The sequence below is a fragment of the Besnoitia besnoiti genome, chromosome I, assembly GCF_002563875.1.
Source record: "Besnoitia besnoiti strain Bb-Ger1 chromosome I, whole genome shotgun sequence".
NCBI lineage: Eukaryota > Apicomplexa > Conoidasida > Eucoccidiorida > Sarcocystidae > Besnoitia > Besnoitia besnoiti.
Window position 1 is genome coordinate 389,692 of NC_042356.1, and position 16,420 is coordinate 406,111.

Sequence of the window (16,420 nt, forward strand, 5' to 3'; positions counted from 1 at the left end):
GTCTTAGTGAATCTTGCGTCGGGATGACTATTCTCCGCGGCGCCCTTTCCTCTCTCTCTACTCTCTCCTCTCTCTAGGAGGTCTTCGGGTGTATGTACGCGCTACACCACGAAACTCCTCTTTCCACAAAACTCCTATTTCCTTCGCATTTGTCTGCTTTTTTCCTTCGCCTTTCTGCGCCAAGTTCGTCTCTGTCTCCTTCCGCCCTCCGTCCTTTGACTGTCGAAGCGCCCGCTTCCTTCGGTTGAGACTCTATCGTCGGGGTTTCAGCCCGAAGCGTGGCCTTCTGCTCGCGTTTCGGAGTTCGTCGCTGCACTTTATTTCCTTCTCGCACCTGAAATGTCCTGTTTCGCGGTGTTCTTCTTCTTTCCATCCCTCAGATCTGCTTCCTCGTCTCGCTTCTTGTCTGTCTCTTCGTTTTTCTGAATTCTTTCCTTCTCAACCGCCGCCATGGCGTCGCTGCCGCCAGCGGATCCTGCGCGAGTCAACGCGCCTGCGAACGCCAATATCCAGGCAGTGTGGAAGCTGAACGAAATCGAGCTGCAGCACAACCTCTCCGGCGAGGCCTCCTGGCACTGGCAGTACCGAAACTCGTCCTACATCTTCATCGGTGAGTCGCAGACGCGCTGTCTTCCTTCGACAGAGGATTCTCAATCTACGCGCATTCAGCGGCAGACGCCTGCGCGGGGGCATGCCGCGGCTGAGCGGCCAGGCAGACATCCGAGCCTGTGGATCCTGCAATTGACAAATTCAGGTCATCGAGGTCGCTCCCCCGCGCTTCTGTCTACATGTCTTTCAACGCCCGCGTCAGGCTGCGTCCTGCGATCGTAGAGAACTCGGTCTTAGCTCTCTCAACACTAGATTCTTCTGCGGTACTCCAGCGAATGTAATATCTCTCTTTGCTCGATCTGAGTTACAATACTGTCTCTGTCTATTCGATTGGAGGGAACACAGGCGCACGCCAAACTGCGTGTGGGTGGGTGCCTCGTTTCGGCTTTCCTTCTCTGCAGTTGAAGACTTCTCACATGCCACTCTGCACGGAAAGTGCAATGTAGAGGCGGCAGCAGGGTTGCCCTCTGCGGCCACGCAGGCTTGCAGGCTCCTTCTCGTTTGGCTGTCGCTGCCCTTCCTGCGGCGCCAGCCTCTCGCTCTCCGCTGTGCTGCTTTTCCCCTCGTCAGCCGCGGAGACTCCCCCGCGCATCGTGCTTTGTTTTTCGATTTCTCTCTGCAGGCGGCCTCGACGTGCGGCTCACGGAAGGCGACATCATTCTAGTCTTCTCGCAGTGGGGAGAGCCGGTTGACGTCCACCTCGTGCGCGACAAGAAATCAGGTGTGCAGGACAGTCGAAAAAGCGTCGTGCACGGCTGCCTCTTCGTCTCAGACCAAGAAACGCGTTGACGGGACAGGCTCGCACTCTCGTCTACGTGTGTTCATGACCTGCAGATACTCTTAGGAGGCACATCCTCGCTCGAGTGCCTCAGGCTGCGCCTGCGCACGAGGAAGACGTGCGAGCGGCCTTGTGGGCAGTTCGGCAGCCTCCTCCACGCCAAAGAAAGACAGCGAGGGGACCTAGCGCCGCCTTCCCAGTTAAACTCCCCGGAGTCGGGCCCACGCTCGCCTCGTGTCTCTCTTCCTTTTCGTCGTTTCGTCTCCAGCCTGGCCTGCTGCGGCGTTGCACTTTCCGCGCGTGTCGTGCCTCGCAGGTCGCTGGGATTTCGGTTTCCATCGTCGCTTCCAGTCTCCCTTCTATCCCGCGTGCTCGCCTCTGCGTCACTCTGTTGCTTGTCTCTCCAGGCGCTCCCAAGGGTTTCTGCTTCCTCGCCTACGAAGACCAGCGCTCGACGATTCTCGCTGTAGACAACGCAAACGGCATGAAGCTGCTCAACAACGTCCTCCGCGTCGATCACTGCAAAGACTATCGGCCGCCGCAAACCGAAGACGACGAAGAGGGAGTGAGTTCCCGCGCGTCGCTGCTGGATTTCGCTGAAGGGCGTCGCCGTCCGCACGAACAAAGATCGCGGGATGTCTCTGCTGAATGATTCTTCTCTCTACCTTTTGATGTATCTACCCATCTATCTATCTATAAACTTATGCATCGGTCTACCTATCTGTCTACCTATCTATGTGTATACCTGTGTGTATATCTATATCTATGTACGTATATGTGTATGTGCATGCAACTTGGTTTGTCTGCCTCTGCTTATTGTGTTTTTTTGTGGCACACGGGGCTCTGCGTCCGTTTCTGCGGATGCACCTGTCCTGTCTCTGGCTCTCAGCTCTCTCTTTCAGCGAGCCGGCGTGTTCTCGTCTTTTCTCGCGTCTCGTCGTTTCCCGTTTGGCGGCTGTATTCCTGAGACGCTGTACGTGCCTCTCCTTCTGTGCGTTCCATGCCTCGGTCTCAGCTGCTTCTGCATCTCTGCACTCTCGTGCGCGCGTTTCCTCAGTGTGCATTCGGAGTTGCACGCGTCTGCGGTGTCTTTTTCTCCTTCAAGCGCGCGCGTCGCTGCTGTCTCTGTATCGCTGCGTTTCCGCTTCCTTCGCTTTGTGTGTCTCGTGCAGGCGGCGTACGAAGCGACGGGCGCGGAGGGTCGCGGCATCGGCGTCTACGGGGTGACGCTCGACCAGAAGAAGAAGCAGGCCGCACAGGAGCAGGCTGAGCGGCTCCAGCGCGAGACGGAGGCGCTGCAGAGGCGCGCGGCTGGGCGGCAGGGTGGCAAAGACGTCGACGAAATGTGGGCTGAGGAGTTCGAGGAGATGCTCAAGCAGGTCAACGAAGACGCCGAGGCGGAGGCCGATCGAGCGCTCCGCGAGGAGAAGCGGCGTCGGAAGGAAGAGAAGAAGCAAAAGAAGAAAGAGAGGAAGCGCGAGAAAAAGGAGAACAAACGAAGGAAACTCGAGGAGGAGCGACTCCGAAGGGACGTGGCGGCGACCGAACGAGACGGACGCGGCCGCGAACCAACGCGCCGGGGAGACGAAAGCGAAAGCAGCGAAAGCAGCTCGAGCGACAGCGACTCCGACGAGGCAGAAAGACGCCGAGTCCGCGAGAGAGCTAGAAACAAGGAGAGGGAGAGAGGAAGAGACAGAGATAGAGACAGGGAGAGAAGAAGAGATGGAGAGCGAGAGAGAGATACAAACAGGGACAGGGAGCGAGATAGAGGTAGAGACGGGGAGAGAAGAAGAGATGGAGAGCGAGATAGAGATGCAGACAGAGATAGAGAGCGCGACAGAAATAGAGAGAGAGATAGAGGCGGAGATGGCGACGATAGATGGCGAGAGAGGGCGAGAGACTGGCACGGAGACAGAGGCGACGAGAGACGGGAGTCCTACAGGAGCGGACGCAGACGATGATGGCGGAAGACGAATCAGTGCAGACGCACCATCGTCGTGTCTAGTTTATATTTTTTTTTTTTTTGCGAACGTGAGGGAGAGAAAATTCGTGGCGATGTTTGGGCGGCAAACGGAATTCGACCTGCCAGTTTCAGCTCGCGAACGACGCGCGCCGCGCATCTTTCGATTTAGAAAAGAGTGCAGACTTTGTGGGAAAGTAAGAGGTACAGAAGACTACGCTGCGAAGTATCTTTTGTAGTTCCATGATTGGGGTCTGATTCGATCGAAAACTGCCGACTTTCCGTTTCTTGTTAAAAAGGTGATGAGCTCCTTCGCATTCGGCCCTCAGACAGGAAGGGCTCGGAGGCACAACCGCTGCGAGTCTTCTCGCTGAGTCGGTTCTTAACTTTCTACAGTTTTCTTTGTCTCTGGGTTCGAAACTGTTTCTCGGTTCTTCTTCGCACTGCGCCTAGCGCGGCGTCCGCGTTCCCCCTCGAAGCAGTGCGCAATCTCTTTCGAGGACTTTTCCGGTTCTGCGCACCGCCGGCGGAAAGGGTCGCATCTCCCAGGCATCTCCGCATGCGCGTCGATGGCAAAGAGGCGTTGCGCGGTAAAAGTCGAAATCTTCAAACTGTTTGCAGAAGCTTGACAAGGCTGACGACAATGTTTCTGTACAAAGATGACCTTGCCAGTCGCCAGAAACGCTAGAGGGCCGACTCCCGTCACACGCAACAAAATATATACATCTATACACAGACATATATATACATATACATTTATAAATACATACATACATACGTATATGCATACGCCACGGCCAGGAGGGACATCACTCGCCTAAAGATATACATCCATATATACACATGCATATAGATACACATATGTCTATATATACACATACAGACATATATATATATATATATATATAGGGTTTAGGGTTATATATATATATATATATATGGGCCACGGCCAGGAGGGACAGGGCGAGACCTGAACCGACAAGTCGAAGACCGAAGGCGCGCCAAAGGGAGAAAAGAGAGGGCACTCGTGCGAGCGGCGGTCTCTTCAAACCCCCGCCAGCGGCAGCGAAGAGACAGACGGCGCCTCGCTTCGCGATCAGAACAAACCTGTGTTTACATCCGCGAACTTCAAGAGACCTGGAAGGCGCGCCGCGGGCATCATCCCTTTCTCTCGGGTTGTTCAGGCTGCCACCAACAGGCCTCGAGCACACCCGAATCACACATGCGCCCGTGGATACAGACGCACCAGTTTATAAATGTACCTCATGCGCATTTACGTATATATCTGTGTGTACGTGTGCATGCAGCCGTACACACACGTGTGTAGGACCGAAGCGCCTCTGGATTCCAGTCGCTGAAGAGAAATGAAACCTGCATAACGGCCTCCTGGCATTCCCCATTTCACCTCGCGCAGCGTGGACGCAGACTCGCCTGCCTCGCGGAAGCTTCTTCGGCAGAGGCCTTCACCGTCAGTAGATACTGGCTGTCTCTGTGTAAGTTTGCAGCGCGGATGCGCGCGGCGTCCAGGTGAGACGCTAGAAAAGCCTCTGCAGAGCCTCACACATCCGCCCGCTTCTTCGCCGGAGTAGGCGCGGCGCCACCTCTTTGTCGGCAGGCCTCCATCTCTGCAACTTCTGCACACACATCTCGCAAACGATCTCCCGTCGCGCCTCAGCGCGTGGCAAGATCAGGTGTGCACGCCCAGGCACGCTTGGGCCCACCCACTGTCCATGCAGAACGCGCTCCCCCGCTGTCCATGCAGAACGCGCTCCCCCGTGAGCCGCGGAAGCAGCCGAATGCCCGCCTCAAAGCCACAGACACACACTTTACATATGCAGGTATGTGTATATACATATACATACATATATATCAGAGGAATGCAGGCGTGGGATTCCCTCCACACGCGGAGATAGCTTGAGACTGCGGGGTGACTCGTCTACATGAAGCCGAAGTCGTAGGCGCGAAGCAACTCAGCCGCGGCCTTCCCTCCGCCCGAGCAGCGCGGGCGCGACTGCAGCAGCGGTGGACCCATGCAGGACTCCTCGTCAGCCATGTCCTCTTCTTCTGCCTGCGCCGCCGCTGCTGCCAGACCATAAGCCGAAAACGGCGGGGATCCGCTGCGCGGGATGGCGGCCCAAGCGCCGCGGCCGCCGCCCTCCTGAACCGGGGGGAGCGAAGAAGTCGGCGCGGGCACAGTCCACGGCGCGAAAGGCAGCGGCGCCGGCGAAGAGGCTGCGGCGGAAGCGGAAGGCGCGTGGAAAAAGCTCCCGCGAGGCGCGGAAGAGGAGGACGAGGAGGAGGACGATGACAGCGACGCGCACGGGGCTGCGGCGCCCGCGGCGCCTGCCGGCGCGAAGCTGAGGACGGGCGAGGAGGCGGCGGGAAGCGGCGCCCGGGGCGTCGTCTCCGCGGAAGTGCCATTGGGAACCAGGCACGCACGCTTCGCCTCGGCAGCTTCGCAGGAGGCGAGAGAAGAAGCGAACGCGCCCGTGGCGTCAGAGAAACTCAGCGGCCGCGTGCGCTTGTTGCCGCGCAGCGAAGACGAAAAAAACGACGAAGCAGCGAGGCCGGGAACGGCTTCTTGACAAAAGGGCGAGGCACTCGCGCCGCTGTGCAGAGCAGGAGTCATGGCGACAGCCGCGAGGAGGCAAGGAAGCAGAAACTGGATGCCTGGCGAGGCACGCGCCTCACGAACCGAAATACGCGAGACTGAACAAAGGCGGCGCTAGAGGCGCGGGAAAGCAAAGTCAATGGACAAGAGGGGCGTGGCGCGGAGATCCCAGACAGAGGCGACCGAGAAAACGCGAGAGCTTAGCGCAGAACGACGCGCGAAAGGTGTGTCCGTAGAGAACGCGACGAAGAATTCTACTGCGGGGGGAGGGGGCGGAGAGCAGGCGACAAACGCACAACGCCAGAAGGAAGCGCAGACTGCCGCAGAATTCAACTCTGGGTGACTCCCGCGCCTGGCAAAGTTCACTCGGTATTCGTCGCCCGCGTGCGGAGGGGAAGCGCGCTGCGGCTGGCGGGTCGGTGAAGACTCGCAGGGCGCTCAGGCAGAGCGGCTGCCGCCAGTGGCTGCAGAGTTCCCCGTTCTGCGCAGTGGCATGCCTAACTCTGCATTAGCTCCCGCGAACCTCCAGCGGAAAGGCGAAGAGCGACAGCGTCTCTCCCAAAGGTCTTGCGGGAGGTGTATTCACAGCTCCTCGGCTCGCGGGAAGTCAGGCGCAAGGTCGGAGCGGGACTGAGTGTTCTCCTCTGAAGAACGCGGGAATGTCACGTGTGACGCACCGTGGGAGAGTCCTCCTGCCGCGGAGAAGCAAGTCAAAGAAGAGGAAGACGCGGAGGCTGGGGCCTGGCACGCAGACAACGCGGGTGAAAACGCCGGCTGACCGGCAGCCGACTTTGCACACTCTACAGAAAAAGACGGACGGACGGACGGCCGCGCAACGCAGTCCTCGATGCCTTCGCAGACAGAGACTCCACGTCAGAGACAAAGTGACGGCAATTTGACGACGAAACGGAACACCCAGTGAGCAGAACTTGCAGTTGAACCTTGGGTGGTGGCAGCGTGAAGCGGCGGGCGCCTTTTCACCCCGCGCAACGACGACATTTTTGAAACGAAAGGCGACTGTTTGGCTAAGAGTCGTATTCAGCCCCCGTCCACGTGAGGCAGAAAAAGAAGGTGCAGTCCTCTCCAGGCTAAATTTGCTGAAGAAGAGAGAGCGGAACACCTCGAGCCCTCTCGAACGCCGTTTCCAGCCTCACGAATTGTCTGCGAGAAGGCCCTTTTAAAAAACCCCCCGTCGCAAACAGGCTCGCCTGTCTCCGAATATAAGGCGTCGCTCTTCGCCTGGAAATTCTCTTCCGGCAGTCGCACTCTCTCTCTCCCCTTGCGGTGAAAATCGCGCCGGAAGTTGTGAGTTCGGCGTCCAGCATAGGGCGAGGGTCGGTTTGAAGCGAAGCGAGGCGTTTTCTCGTCTGAATTCGATGGTGACTCGAGTTCTCCAGGGCGCGTCTTCGCACAGTGAAGGCTCTGCGGTTGTGCGTGGATTCGTCGTTCTCCTCCGTTGGGCCGCTCGTCTCAGGATACTCGAACGCGCTGGGCGCGCGCGCCACGCAGCCTGCTTGACTCTGCAGCCTCGAGGGGAGCAAAGAAGGCCTGCGAGACGAGATCCTGCATCTTCGCTCGGCTAGTTTCTTCACTTTTCTCGAGTGGAACCGAGCCACGGCACGTAGCGAGACTGGCGGCGGGCTTGACTTGGCTCTGCACGCTTTCCGCGTATGCGTTTTCTTTATTGCTTGCAAATCCACGTGAATCGAGGCATAGAGTCTCTTCTGATTCCGGGTTCGCCGGACTTTTCCTTCTTCTCGCACACTCGTCGGGTCTTGCGCGGAGGCGAAAGCGGAAACACTTTCTCCATGTCTAGTGCGCCCGACAGTTCCTCTTTTTCTCGCTGGGTTCCTCTTCTTATTTCTCTGCTTTTCTGTTCTTGGTCTTCTCCTCTTTCCGCCTCATCTCCCCGGAACGCACAGACTCGCCGCATGTGAACCCGAACTCGCATGCAAGGGTTCAGAGTTTTTGCTCCCTTCGTTTTTCAGTTCTGCTCAATTCGTCTCTCCTTTTCCATCGTCTTCTGTGGAGAGGCCGGCGACTCCCAGCTTCTGATCTCTCACCCTTTTTATCTGGTGAAAGAAAATTCGAGGCCAGAAGCCTCGCTTTGCAGTCTTCACGGCGTACCTAGCCGGAAACGTCTGCCTTGAGCGCCTTCTTCTGCTTTAATTGTATTTTTTTTGCCGTCTGCGAGCGCCTTGCCTTCTCCGTTTGGCGGTGCTTCCTTCTCTCTCCATTGGGTTTGTTTTTTCGGCATGCGTTTCGCTGGTGGCGTCTGTAGGCCCAACATCGTTTCCCCCTCTCTTCTCAGTCTCGCCCTCGGCGCCTCCGCGCCTGCGTTCATCCCTTCTGCTTCTGTTTTTGTGGCTCTCTAACGCATCTCGCGCTTCACGTCGGTCTTATCTCTCGTTCGAGATCCTGTCTTCTCGCAGTTCTTTGCCTTGTCTTCCCGCTGCCTCCGCCTGCGCCTCTCGGACCTGTGCCTCCTGCCCGAGTGCCTGCCTCCGTTTTTTCTCTCGCGGCTGTCTCGTTTTCTGTCTGTCTTCCTATCTTCTCGCGTCCTTCTTTGTCTCACGAGAATGGCTACGGGCCCGCTGGAGCTCCTCGCAGTTCGCGCGCTTCCCCGCCGGTTGAGAAGTCGAGGAGGGTCGCACCAGAGATAAAGAATTGGAGTTTTCTTCGCGGCAGCGAGAGAGCAGATCACTGCAGGAACAGAAGAGCCGTGGATCGCCGAATAAGTCGACCTCGATTCGGCCCGTTTTGCCTCTTCCGGTCAGGCGTCTGCGCGTCTTCCTTTCGTCTCACTCCTGCCTCGTTTGCGCGTCGCCTCGTTCTCTCACGTTTCGTGTATCCGTCTGTGTCTTGGCCGTCGAACAGTCTGTCGTCGCATGTCGACAGTTTCAGGCGCCTGCTCCGTCTCCATTCGTGTGCCATTTCCGCTGCCGTCTTGTTTTGGCGCTTTCGCTTGCTCAGCCAAATTTTTCCTTCATTTTTTTCAATTTTTCCCCGCACTGCGTCCGCGCGAGAAGATGGCGACGAGCGCAGGCCTTGCGAGTAGCGAGCCCGCCGCGGCGCCTGCAGCTGCGCCGGCGTCTGGCGCGCCGCCGCTGATTCCTTCGCCGTCGCTCGCTGCGGCGTCGCCGTTTTTTCCCATTTTCCGCCTCGCGCGGCAGGAGCCGGTGGAGGCGTTCAAAGAGGCGTTTGAGCGGACGCTCGAGAAGCATCGACTGGAGGTCGCGGAGCAGAACGCGGGAGTCCCTGACGGCGACCTGCCGGCGCTGCAGGCGAAGCTGATTCGCGAGACGCATTTGCTGGTTGACCCAACATCGAGGGGAACGCTCTTGTTCGAGGTGGCGCAGCGAGCCAAAGACGAAGAGGCCGTGGCGCTCGCCAAATTCCTCGTGGACGAGAAGCGCCTCATCTCGGTCGCGCAGCGAGACCGCATGCAGCAGACGTGTCTCTTTTACGCGGCGCGCGAAGGACACGTTGCGCTCTGCAGCTTCCTGATTGAGCGCGGCTGCGACCCGAACGCGACGGACTCGGTCGGACAGACGTGTCTCTTCTACGCTTCGCGCGAAGGCCGCGCCGCCTGCATCGCGGAGATCCTCGAGCGAGGCGGGAACCCTAACTTGATTGACATCAATCGCCAGTCCTGCCTCTTCTACGCCGCCCGCGAGAACCGGCTCGACGCGGTGCGTGTGCTGCTGGAAAAGGGCGCCGATCCCCACGTGAAAGACACGCTGAGAAAAACTGCTTGGCATTTTGCGAAAGCCAACAATCACCTCGCCGTCTGCGCGCTCCTGAAGGGCAGCTCCGGCGCGGGCGCCCTGCCTGCGCGAACCTGTAGCAGCGTCTCCTCTCTCTCCTCCTTCTCTTCCTTCTCTGGGGCCGTCCCTGCCTCGCCCAACTCCACCTCCGCCCTCGGCGCCGGCTCGGGGACGCCGCTAATCGGGCTCGGAGACGCCGACGGCCGCGGGAAGGGCGCTGGCGCTGGAGCCAAAGGAGCCTCTCCTGGTACGCGGGCAAAAAAAGCAGCGCGTCGACTCCGATGCGCCACGGCGCTCCCGTCGGCGGCTTGAGGAGCTCCTCCGCCGGAGGCTCCCCCTCCGGAGGAGTCTCGTCTCAACTAGGTCGATGTCCATAGTTATCTTCAGACCGGAGGGTCGCTCTTGTTTTACTTGCAGAGACGCTCGAGGCTCCGCGCGAGACGCTTTCACGTGAAGCGCCAAAGCGGAAGTCGTTTCTGGCGCAAGAGGAGACCGCGGCTCCTCTCTGTAGCGAGATGCGTACGCGTTTTCGTTTCTCCTCTAGAACGGACGACTTTGGGACGACGCAGCTTCGTCTGGATATTGGCTCGCTTGGTGCACAGGAAATGTTCTGTTCTGCGTGACTACACAGGCATGTATGGCGTCGGCGATCCCGCGGGGTGCGCGGAGGTCGGTCAGCAGAGGAAGAAATATCGTTTACAGTTCCAGCCTCTCCCCGACGAGTGCCCAGATCTCTGGCTCTTCGCCGGAAACGAAAAACTCACAGGTAACGGATCTCGCCGACTCAGCGCTCCTGTGAAACGCAGAACGCTCAGGGAGGTGCGTGGAGGCACATCTGCATATATACATGTATTTGTATCTTTTCTTATTGAATTTTTTTATTTTCTAAATTTCCTACATGCATGTACGTATCAGAGCGGCAAGTAGATGATCGTCGATCTGTGTGGTGCTTGCATACACACGCGTTTCGTGACTTCTATCAACATGTGAGTCTCATCGGAGGGGGCTGGACGGCGGATGCCTGGAGAATTCTGCGGCACCTAGGCGTCCTCTTTACCGCGTGGCGCGTGCCGAGTGGGTTTTTTTCAGAGTTCGAGCGCCTGTTTCCCTCGCTCAGTGTGTGGCGCCGCGAGGAGGCGGACAGCAGTGCAGGCGCCGCGGGACAGGAGCGCCTCTCACAGAATCACTACGAGTCCATTCACCTCGCGGTGGTGCAAAACGCTCAGCAGGCGGCGCTGGGCGGCGCGGTCGGCATGGATCTGCTGGGCCTGTGGCAAGGCGCCGCGAACGCGCTGCTCTCCGAACTCAGCAAGTGAGGACTCGACATCTGTAAATGGATTTGCATGCATATGTATGCGTGTATGTGTATGTATCTGTGTGTGTCTGCCTGTGTGAGGGGGAGGGGAGGGGACTGGAGTGTTTCCGCGTCCAACTTGGAGAGAGGAGGGAGGGAGGACGTGCGCAGAGCGCGGCGGCAGCGAAGAAACAAAGAAAAAAATCTGACGAAGAAGAAGCGTGAAGAGGAGGGATTGGCGTGAGGTGACGGGGAGCGGACTCAGACGACAGACAGGAGCGACAAGGGGGGATTGGAGGGCTTGCTGCGGTGTCCTTCAGTGACCAGTGCATTTTTGTTTTTGTTTCTTGAGACGCTTGTTTGTTTTCGTTTTTTCTGCATCCAGGTACGAGGGCGGGCACATTTTCGAGAAGCCCGTGGATCCCAAGACGGCGCCCGGCTACTACGACGTCGTCACGCGTCCGATGTCCTTCTCCTGTATCAAGGCGAAAATCCGGAAGAGCGACTATACGCATCCCATGCAGTTTTTAAAGGTACGCGGCGTCGGTCTCCCATTAACTCTCGCGGAGTTGCCTTTTGCGGCGCCTGCGCATGTTTTCCGCGTTTTGCGCTGCGGGCTGGGCTGCGGAGGCGCAGAGGTCGCATAGATTCGCCCTCTCTCTGTCGAGGGCGCGTTCTCCACAATCCCGTCGCCACGAAAGAGGCTGCCTTTGCGTCCCGCAGTGCGCGCCTTGCGAAGCAGAGGGCGTCTTCGCTTCGCCCTTCTTGGCTTTGTCGAGACGCCTCAGTGTCTCTCGGGGCTGAAGGCCAGACAAAGGAGTGACGTCTGCGTGGAGGGTAAGTCATTTTTGAGGCGTGTCTGTCTTCCCCTTTTCCCAGGATGTCGAGCAAGTATTTATCAACTGCGAGATCTACAATCAGCAGGGGTCGTGGGTATGGAGCATTGGCAAGAATATGCAGAAGTTCTTCACAAATCAGGTACGCGACTTTGCGGTGCACTACGCGCCTCAAGTCTGACGAAGGCAGCCGCCTTTCCTGAGAGAGAGCTCTGTCGATAGCTCTCCGTTCGGCTCTTTGGCTGTGTGCGCGGCACGCAGAAGGAGTGCGCTGGGATCCTTCCTTTTCGTTTTGCGTCCCCTTTTAGGGCTTTCCTCTCTTCAGTCTCGTGTTTTTCGGTTTTTCTACGTTTCTGTGTGTTGATGAATCGTCCTGCGTGCTTCACAAGCCGGTCGCTCGTCGCTTAGACGCCAGTCTCTCTCGAAAGGCTGTGCGTCCGCGGTCTCTCCTGTCGTCTTACGTCCCCCCCAGTGGTCCCCGGTCGACGCTGCGACCGCGTCTGTCCTCCTTGCGAAGAGGGTGTCTTCTCTGTTTTTTGCACCTTGTGGGTCTTTCCTTGTCTGCACTCGCTCGCAGGTGATGATCACGCGCTTCCACGACTACGTCGAGAAGTACAACAAGATTTACAACGTTTTGGCGCGGTGCGCGAGCGAAAACCAGCGAGCCGCTGCTGCGTCATCCGGCGCGAGTGCGGAGGCAAAGACTGGGCAGCCCGCGGAGGCCGCGTTGGGCGCGGCGGACGAAGCGAAGCCGAGTGACGTCCCAAGCGCACCGACTGCCGCCAGCGCCGTCAGCGCCGAGGGGGAGAAGTCGGCGGCCTCTGCGGCGGAGTGCGATGCGGCGGCTGGGGGTGTGGAGGACGTGAAGAAGGAGCGCGGGGGAGAGGCCTCTGCTGCAGCGGCAGCGCAACCGGCGGCGAAGGCAGAGGACGCCGAGAAAAAGGAAGATGAGGCTAAGAAGCAGGACGACGCCGCCGAAGAAGGCGCGAAGGACAGTGGACGCAAGCGGCAACGAGACGAGGGCGCCGAAAACGGCGAATAGGCTCGGGGTCGAGAGACTTGTCTCGAGGCAGGACGCGAGATAAGACGGAAGGAGCAAAGCACGCGAGCGAGCTGGATGGAGGGCGGGGGGAGGAGGGGCTGCGGGGGGGGGCGGGGGTGCTGTAGGAGGAAAGATCGCGGAGCCGTGGAGATTGTCTTCGTCGCTTTGTCGCTGCCCAGAACTGAGGCCGAGTGACCGCTGCGTGTGAGGGGAGAGAGGCGCGGAGCCTCGCGGGGAGGCGTGTCTGGCTGAAAGCTACTAGCTGTCGGGGCTGAAGGCCCAGGAGCGACGGCCGAGGCTTTCTGCGGGCTCGCGCACCTGGTGGCGCGTGGAGGCGCGCCAGGCCAAGGTGTTGAGACGTTGGAGTTCGCAGAAAGGCGCACACGTGTGGGACTGCATGCATCCTGGTTTCGCAACGGAGGCGAGCAGGCGCCGCAGAGCTTGTGTGTGGCTGTTAGGAAGCCTGTGCGCGGCGTTTGAGGCGTGAGGGAAGGTCGCGGAGAGAAGATCGGCGGCGTGATGGGCCTTGCAGTTTCGACTCAGACGCTCGGCGTCTGTTTCTTCTTTTCGCTTCGGCGAACGGCAGGGCCAACGGGGTTTGCGGTCGCGTCCGCCGTCTCGCTCTCTTCTCCCGCTCTCTGGGGTTTCCTCAGTTTCTCTTCTTCGTTTCTGGTCTGCGCGTGAGGCGCGAGAACGTGCGGCCGCGCACCCGGGCGCTTCATGTCTGTGTAGAAAATATCGAGTCCGACAGCGCAGTCGCGCGCAGAGAGGCGTTGCGAGCGCGTGGGCTGAGCAGCGGGGCGCCAGAAAGAAAAGAGAGAAAAATGAGTGGGGCCTCGCTCGTGCGACAGTCAAGAGACGTCTCTAGCCGAGTTGTGCTGTGGAGGCGTTTTTCTTTCGTGGCTTGGAAGGACTTCGGGAGTGCGCAGGGGAGAGGCGCTTCAACTCGCTCTTGAACCGAGAGGTGGTACTGAATCGAGATCTCGAGTTTCGTTTTTGTTTTTTGCTTGGCAACTGGACGTCTCTCTGTCGTGATTTCCCCAGTTTTCTGAGAGCGCCGAACTCCAGAGACGCGCTGAACAGAGTTTGCACTTTTGGGGCGCGCTGTATCCACGCAGCGGGTAGAGAAGAATACATTTCCTCACGCGTTTGCGTAGGGAAGAGAGGCACACACACTGCAGCCGCAAGCGACGGGCGCCAGGCTCGTTTTCAACCTCAGGAGTCGCGAGGCGACACCCAGCCAGCTCGTTTGTGGACCCCCCTCTGAATATCTTAGTCATACATGATAAATCGCACACCTCGGCCGAAAAACCTCAAGGGAGGGAAGTTTGCCCAACGTCAAGAAACGCACAGGGTGAGCTGATTCTGTGGTTGTGCGACGCAGCAGATTTCTTGGGAGTTTGCAGCGCGGCAACTTAACCACTGCACGGGCTCCAGTGTCTTTTCCGTACGTATGTGTACTTTTATTTTTCTGAGCTGCAATTTGTGACCCCAACACGGGCGCAGGACAGACAGCACTTGTGTCGAGTGGAGACGGGTCAGCGCGGCGAATTTGTCGCTGCTGGCGCTCAAATGAGACAACGAAAGTCGTGGGACTCCTGGCGTAGGCTCGTACATATATTCGTTCTACACACGCACATACATACATTTTTATTTAAGAATATACATATATTTTTTCTATATTTCTGTGTTTTATCTAGGCTGTTCACAGGCTGGCACGAGTGGCCGTTTTCGCGCCACACGCGCACCTCACTCCTCTCTCTCCTCAAGGGCGTCACTCGCAGAAGACACATCCATATATATACGTATGTGTATCGTTTATATATCTATATTCATGTGTGTATTTGGTGTATTTTAGTTGTCCTGCTGTCCACGTGTGTGTAGAAACACGTCGGACTCTCCACGTTACGAGCCGAGAAACCACCGCACGAAATCTGCGGTATCTCCCTGCAGCGGAGCTATTCTTCGTCAGGTCCCGTCGGCCTCCAGGATCGTGTGCAAACATCATTCTCGCACTTTCGAATCTTCCTTAGAACTGACCAGAGATCTCTAACTCATTCCACGCATGCATACTCCTTTCGTCATCTACACTGGGAACCAGGGCGCTGATATAGAGTATAGTTCCTAGCACCAGCATTAGAAGCCAGGACCCCGCAAGTACCAAGGAAGTGTCTTCGGCTCGCAGACAGAGGAAGCGGCAGCCAGGTGTTCTGAGCAAAAGCTGTCGCGCTCCAAAAAACGCTTGCAGCGCCGCTCTCGCACCGCGACCAGAATTACGTCCTCAGGTGAGCACAGAGATAGCGGACTCGGGTTCGCAGCCGCCGGCTGCTGGGGCTATCCCGGTGCTGTTTTTTCAAGTGTTTCAGCGAAGCAACGTTTTCGGCTCTCGCAAGCTGCGATTTAAGGATCGACCGAGACTGCGTCGCTGCGCCCGAGCCACCGACAGGCTGAGAAGCAAGTTGTGACAAACGAAGCTGATCGCTACCCGCTCGCAGACTGGGCTCCAGTGTCTGCGCTCTCGCCCGTGCAGTCTTTTCACCAGATATCGCGTGCTGTTTGGAGAGAACGAAACGAGTCGCGTTGACAACTTTCGAGAGTTCCCGCTGTGCCAGAAAGCAAGAGACATGCAAACGCACATAATTTGTGAAAAAAAAACGCAGAGACGTGCGTACATATCTGCATATATTTATGTGCGTGCAGAGGGCCTCAAGCTAGAGTGATGAGGATACGGAGAGGAAAAAATTGGAGGGGTTTCGCGTTGCGTATGCCTCGCCAAAAAGCTGTCGTGTTTCACTAGGGAGACGAAAGACGAATGAAAAATGAAGCAGCCGTTTTCGCCTCCCTACGGAGGGTGCCTACTGGGCCCCAAGACGCGGCGCTGAGGCCACCGCTACTTGCCGCGGGAATGACAAAATGAGAGAGGCACGAAGGTGCTTCCTCTGCTCATAATTCCTCCACGCGCTGATGAACACAGACTCGCCTCGAAAATACACATCCGACACTCTCACTTGAGGCACTCTCGTGCGACACAGGCACGCAGAGAGGAGTCAATCCGCAAAAATATGCATCTTACATGCATTCGACTAGCCAAATACAGACATGGCAGGTTTTCAGGAGGGACTTCCAGACAGACAAGTATGCGCTCAGCACACGCAGCTCCACGGGGACGCCACAGACGCTGTGCAGATGCATGCGCTCGTCGCGCGAATCTGGAGAAAACGCCATCGCTCCAAGACACTCACAGGCCTTCCTCCAGAGACCCCTGCCTTTGCCGCTCTCGTTCGCTTTTCCCGCAGGCGCCCGCGTTCCTGCGCGGCGCGCCTCTTGAAACTTTCAAATAGAAGCACAAATATATATTTGTATGAATGGATACGTGAATATGCATATCTGTACATGGATATACGCAAATTCGCTACAACTGGCGTCACCCGCATCTGTCAGCACGTAAATGCACATGCCGATAACCACGTTAGAGAGATAAACGCATGCTAAGATCCCCAGTCGCCGCCAACCTGGGGAGACG

General features: G+C 57.8%; 3 protein-coding genes across 3 annotated transcripts; 2 read left to right on the forward strand and 1 right to left on the reverse strand.

Moving 5' to 3' along the window:
* Positions 1-450: 450 nt before the first annotated feature.
* On the forward strand, positions 451-3,348 carry BESB_000520 (RNA-binding protein; the record flags this gene model as incomplete). Its single annotated transcript, XM_029358807.1, has 4 exons — positions 451-610; positions 1,232-1,330; positions 1,795-1,952; positions 2,560-3,348. 4 exons carry the CDS (start codon positions 451-453, stop codon positions 3,346-3,348), a joined length of 1,206 nt encoding a protein of 401 aa, XP_029221719.1.
* Positions 3,349-5,283: 1,935 nt separating this feature from the next.
* Positions 5,284-5,976, reverse strand: BESB_000530 (zinc finger, C3HC4 type (RING finger) domain-containing protein; the record flags this gene model as incomplete). The annotated part of the gene is made up of 1 exon (XM_029358808.1): positions 5,284-5,976. The coding sequence occupies one exon, from the start codon at positions 5,974-5,976 to the stop codon at positions 5,284-5,286; it is 693 nt and encodes a 230-aa protein (XP_029221720.1).
* A 3,011-nt stretch (positions 5,977-8,987) lies between these two features.
* Positions 8,988-12,897, forward strand: BESB_000540 (bromodomain-containing protein; the record flags this gene model as incomplete). The annotated part of the gene is made up of 6 exons (XM_029358809.1): positions 8,988-9,972; positions 10,357-10,491; positions 10,815-11,037; positions 11,405-11,552; positions 11,899-11,997; positions 12,433-12,897. The coding sequence occupies 6 exons, from the start codon at positions 8,988-8,990 to the stop codon at positions 12,895-12,897; spliced, it is 2,055 nt and encodes a 684-aa protein (XP_029221721.1).
* Positions 12,898-16,420: the final 3,523 nt, after the last annotated feature.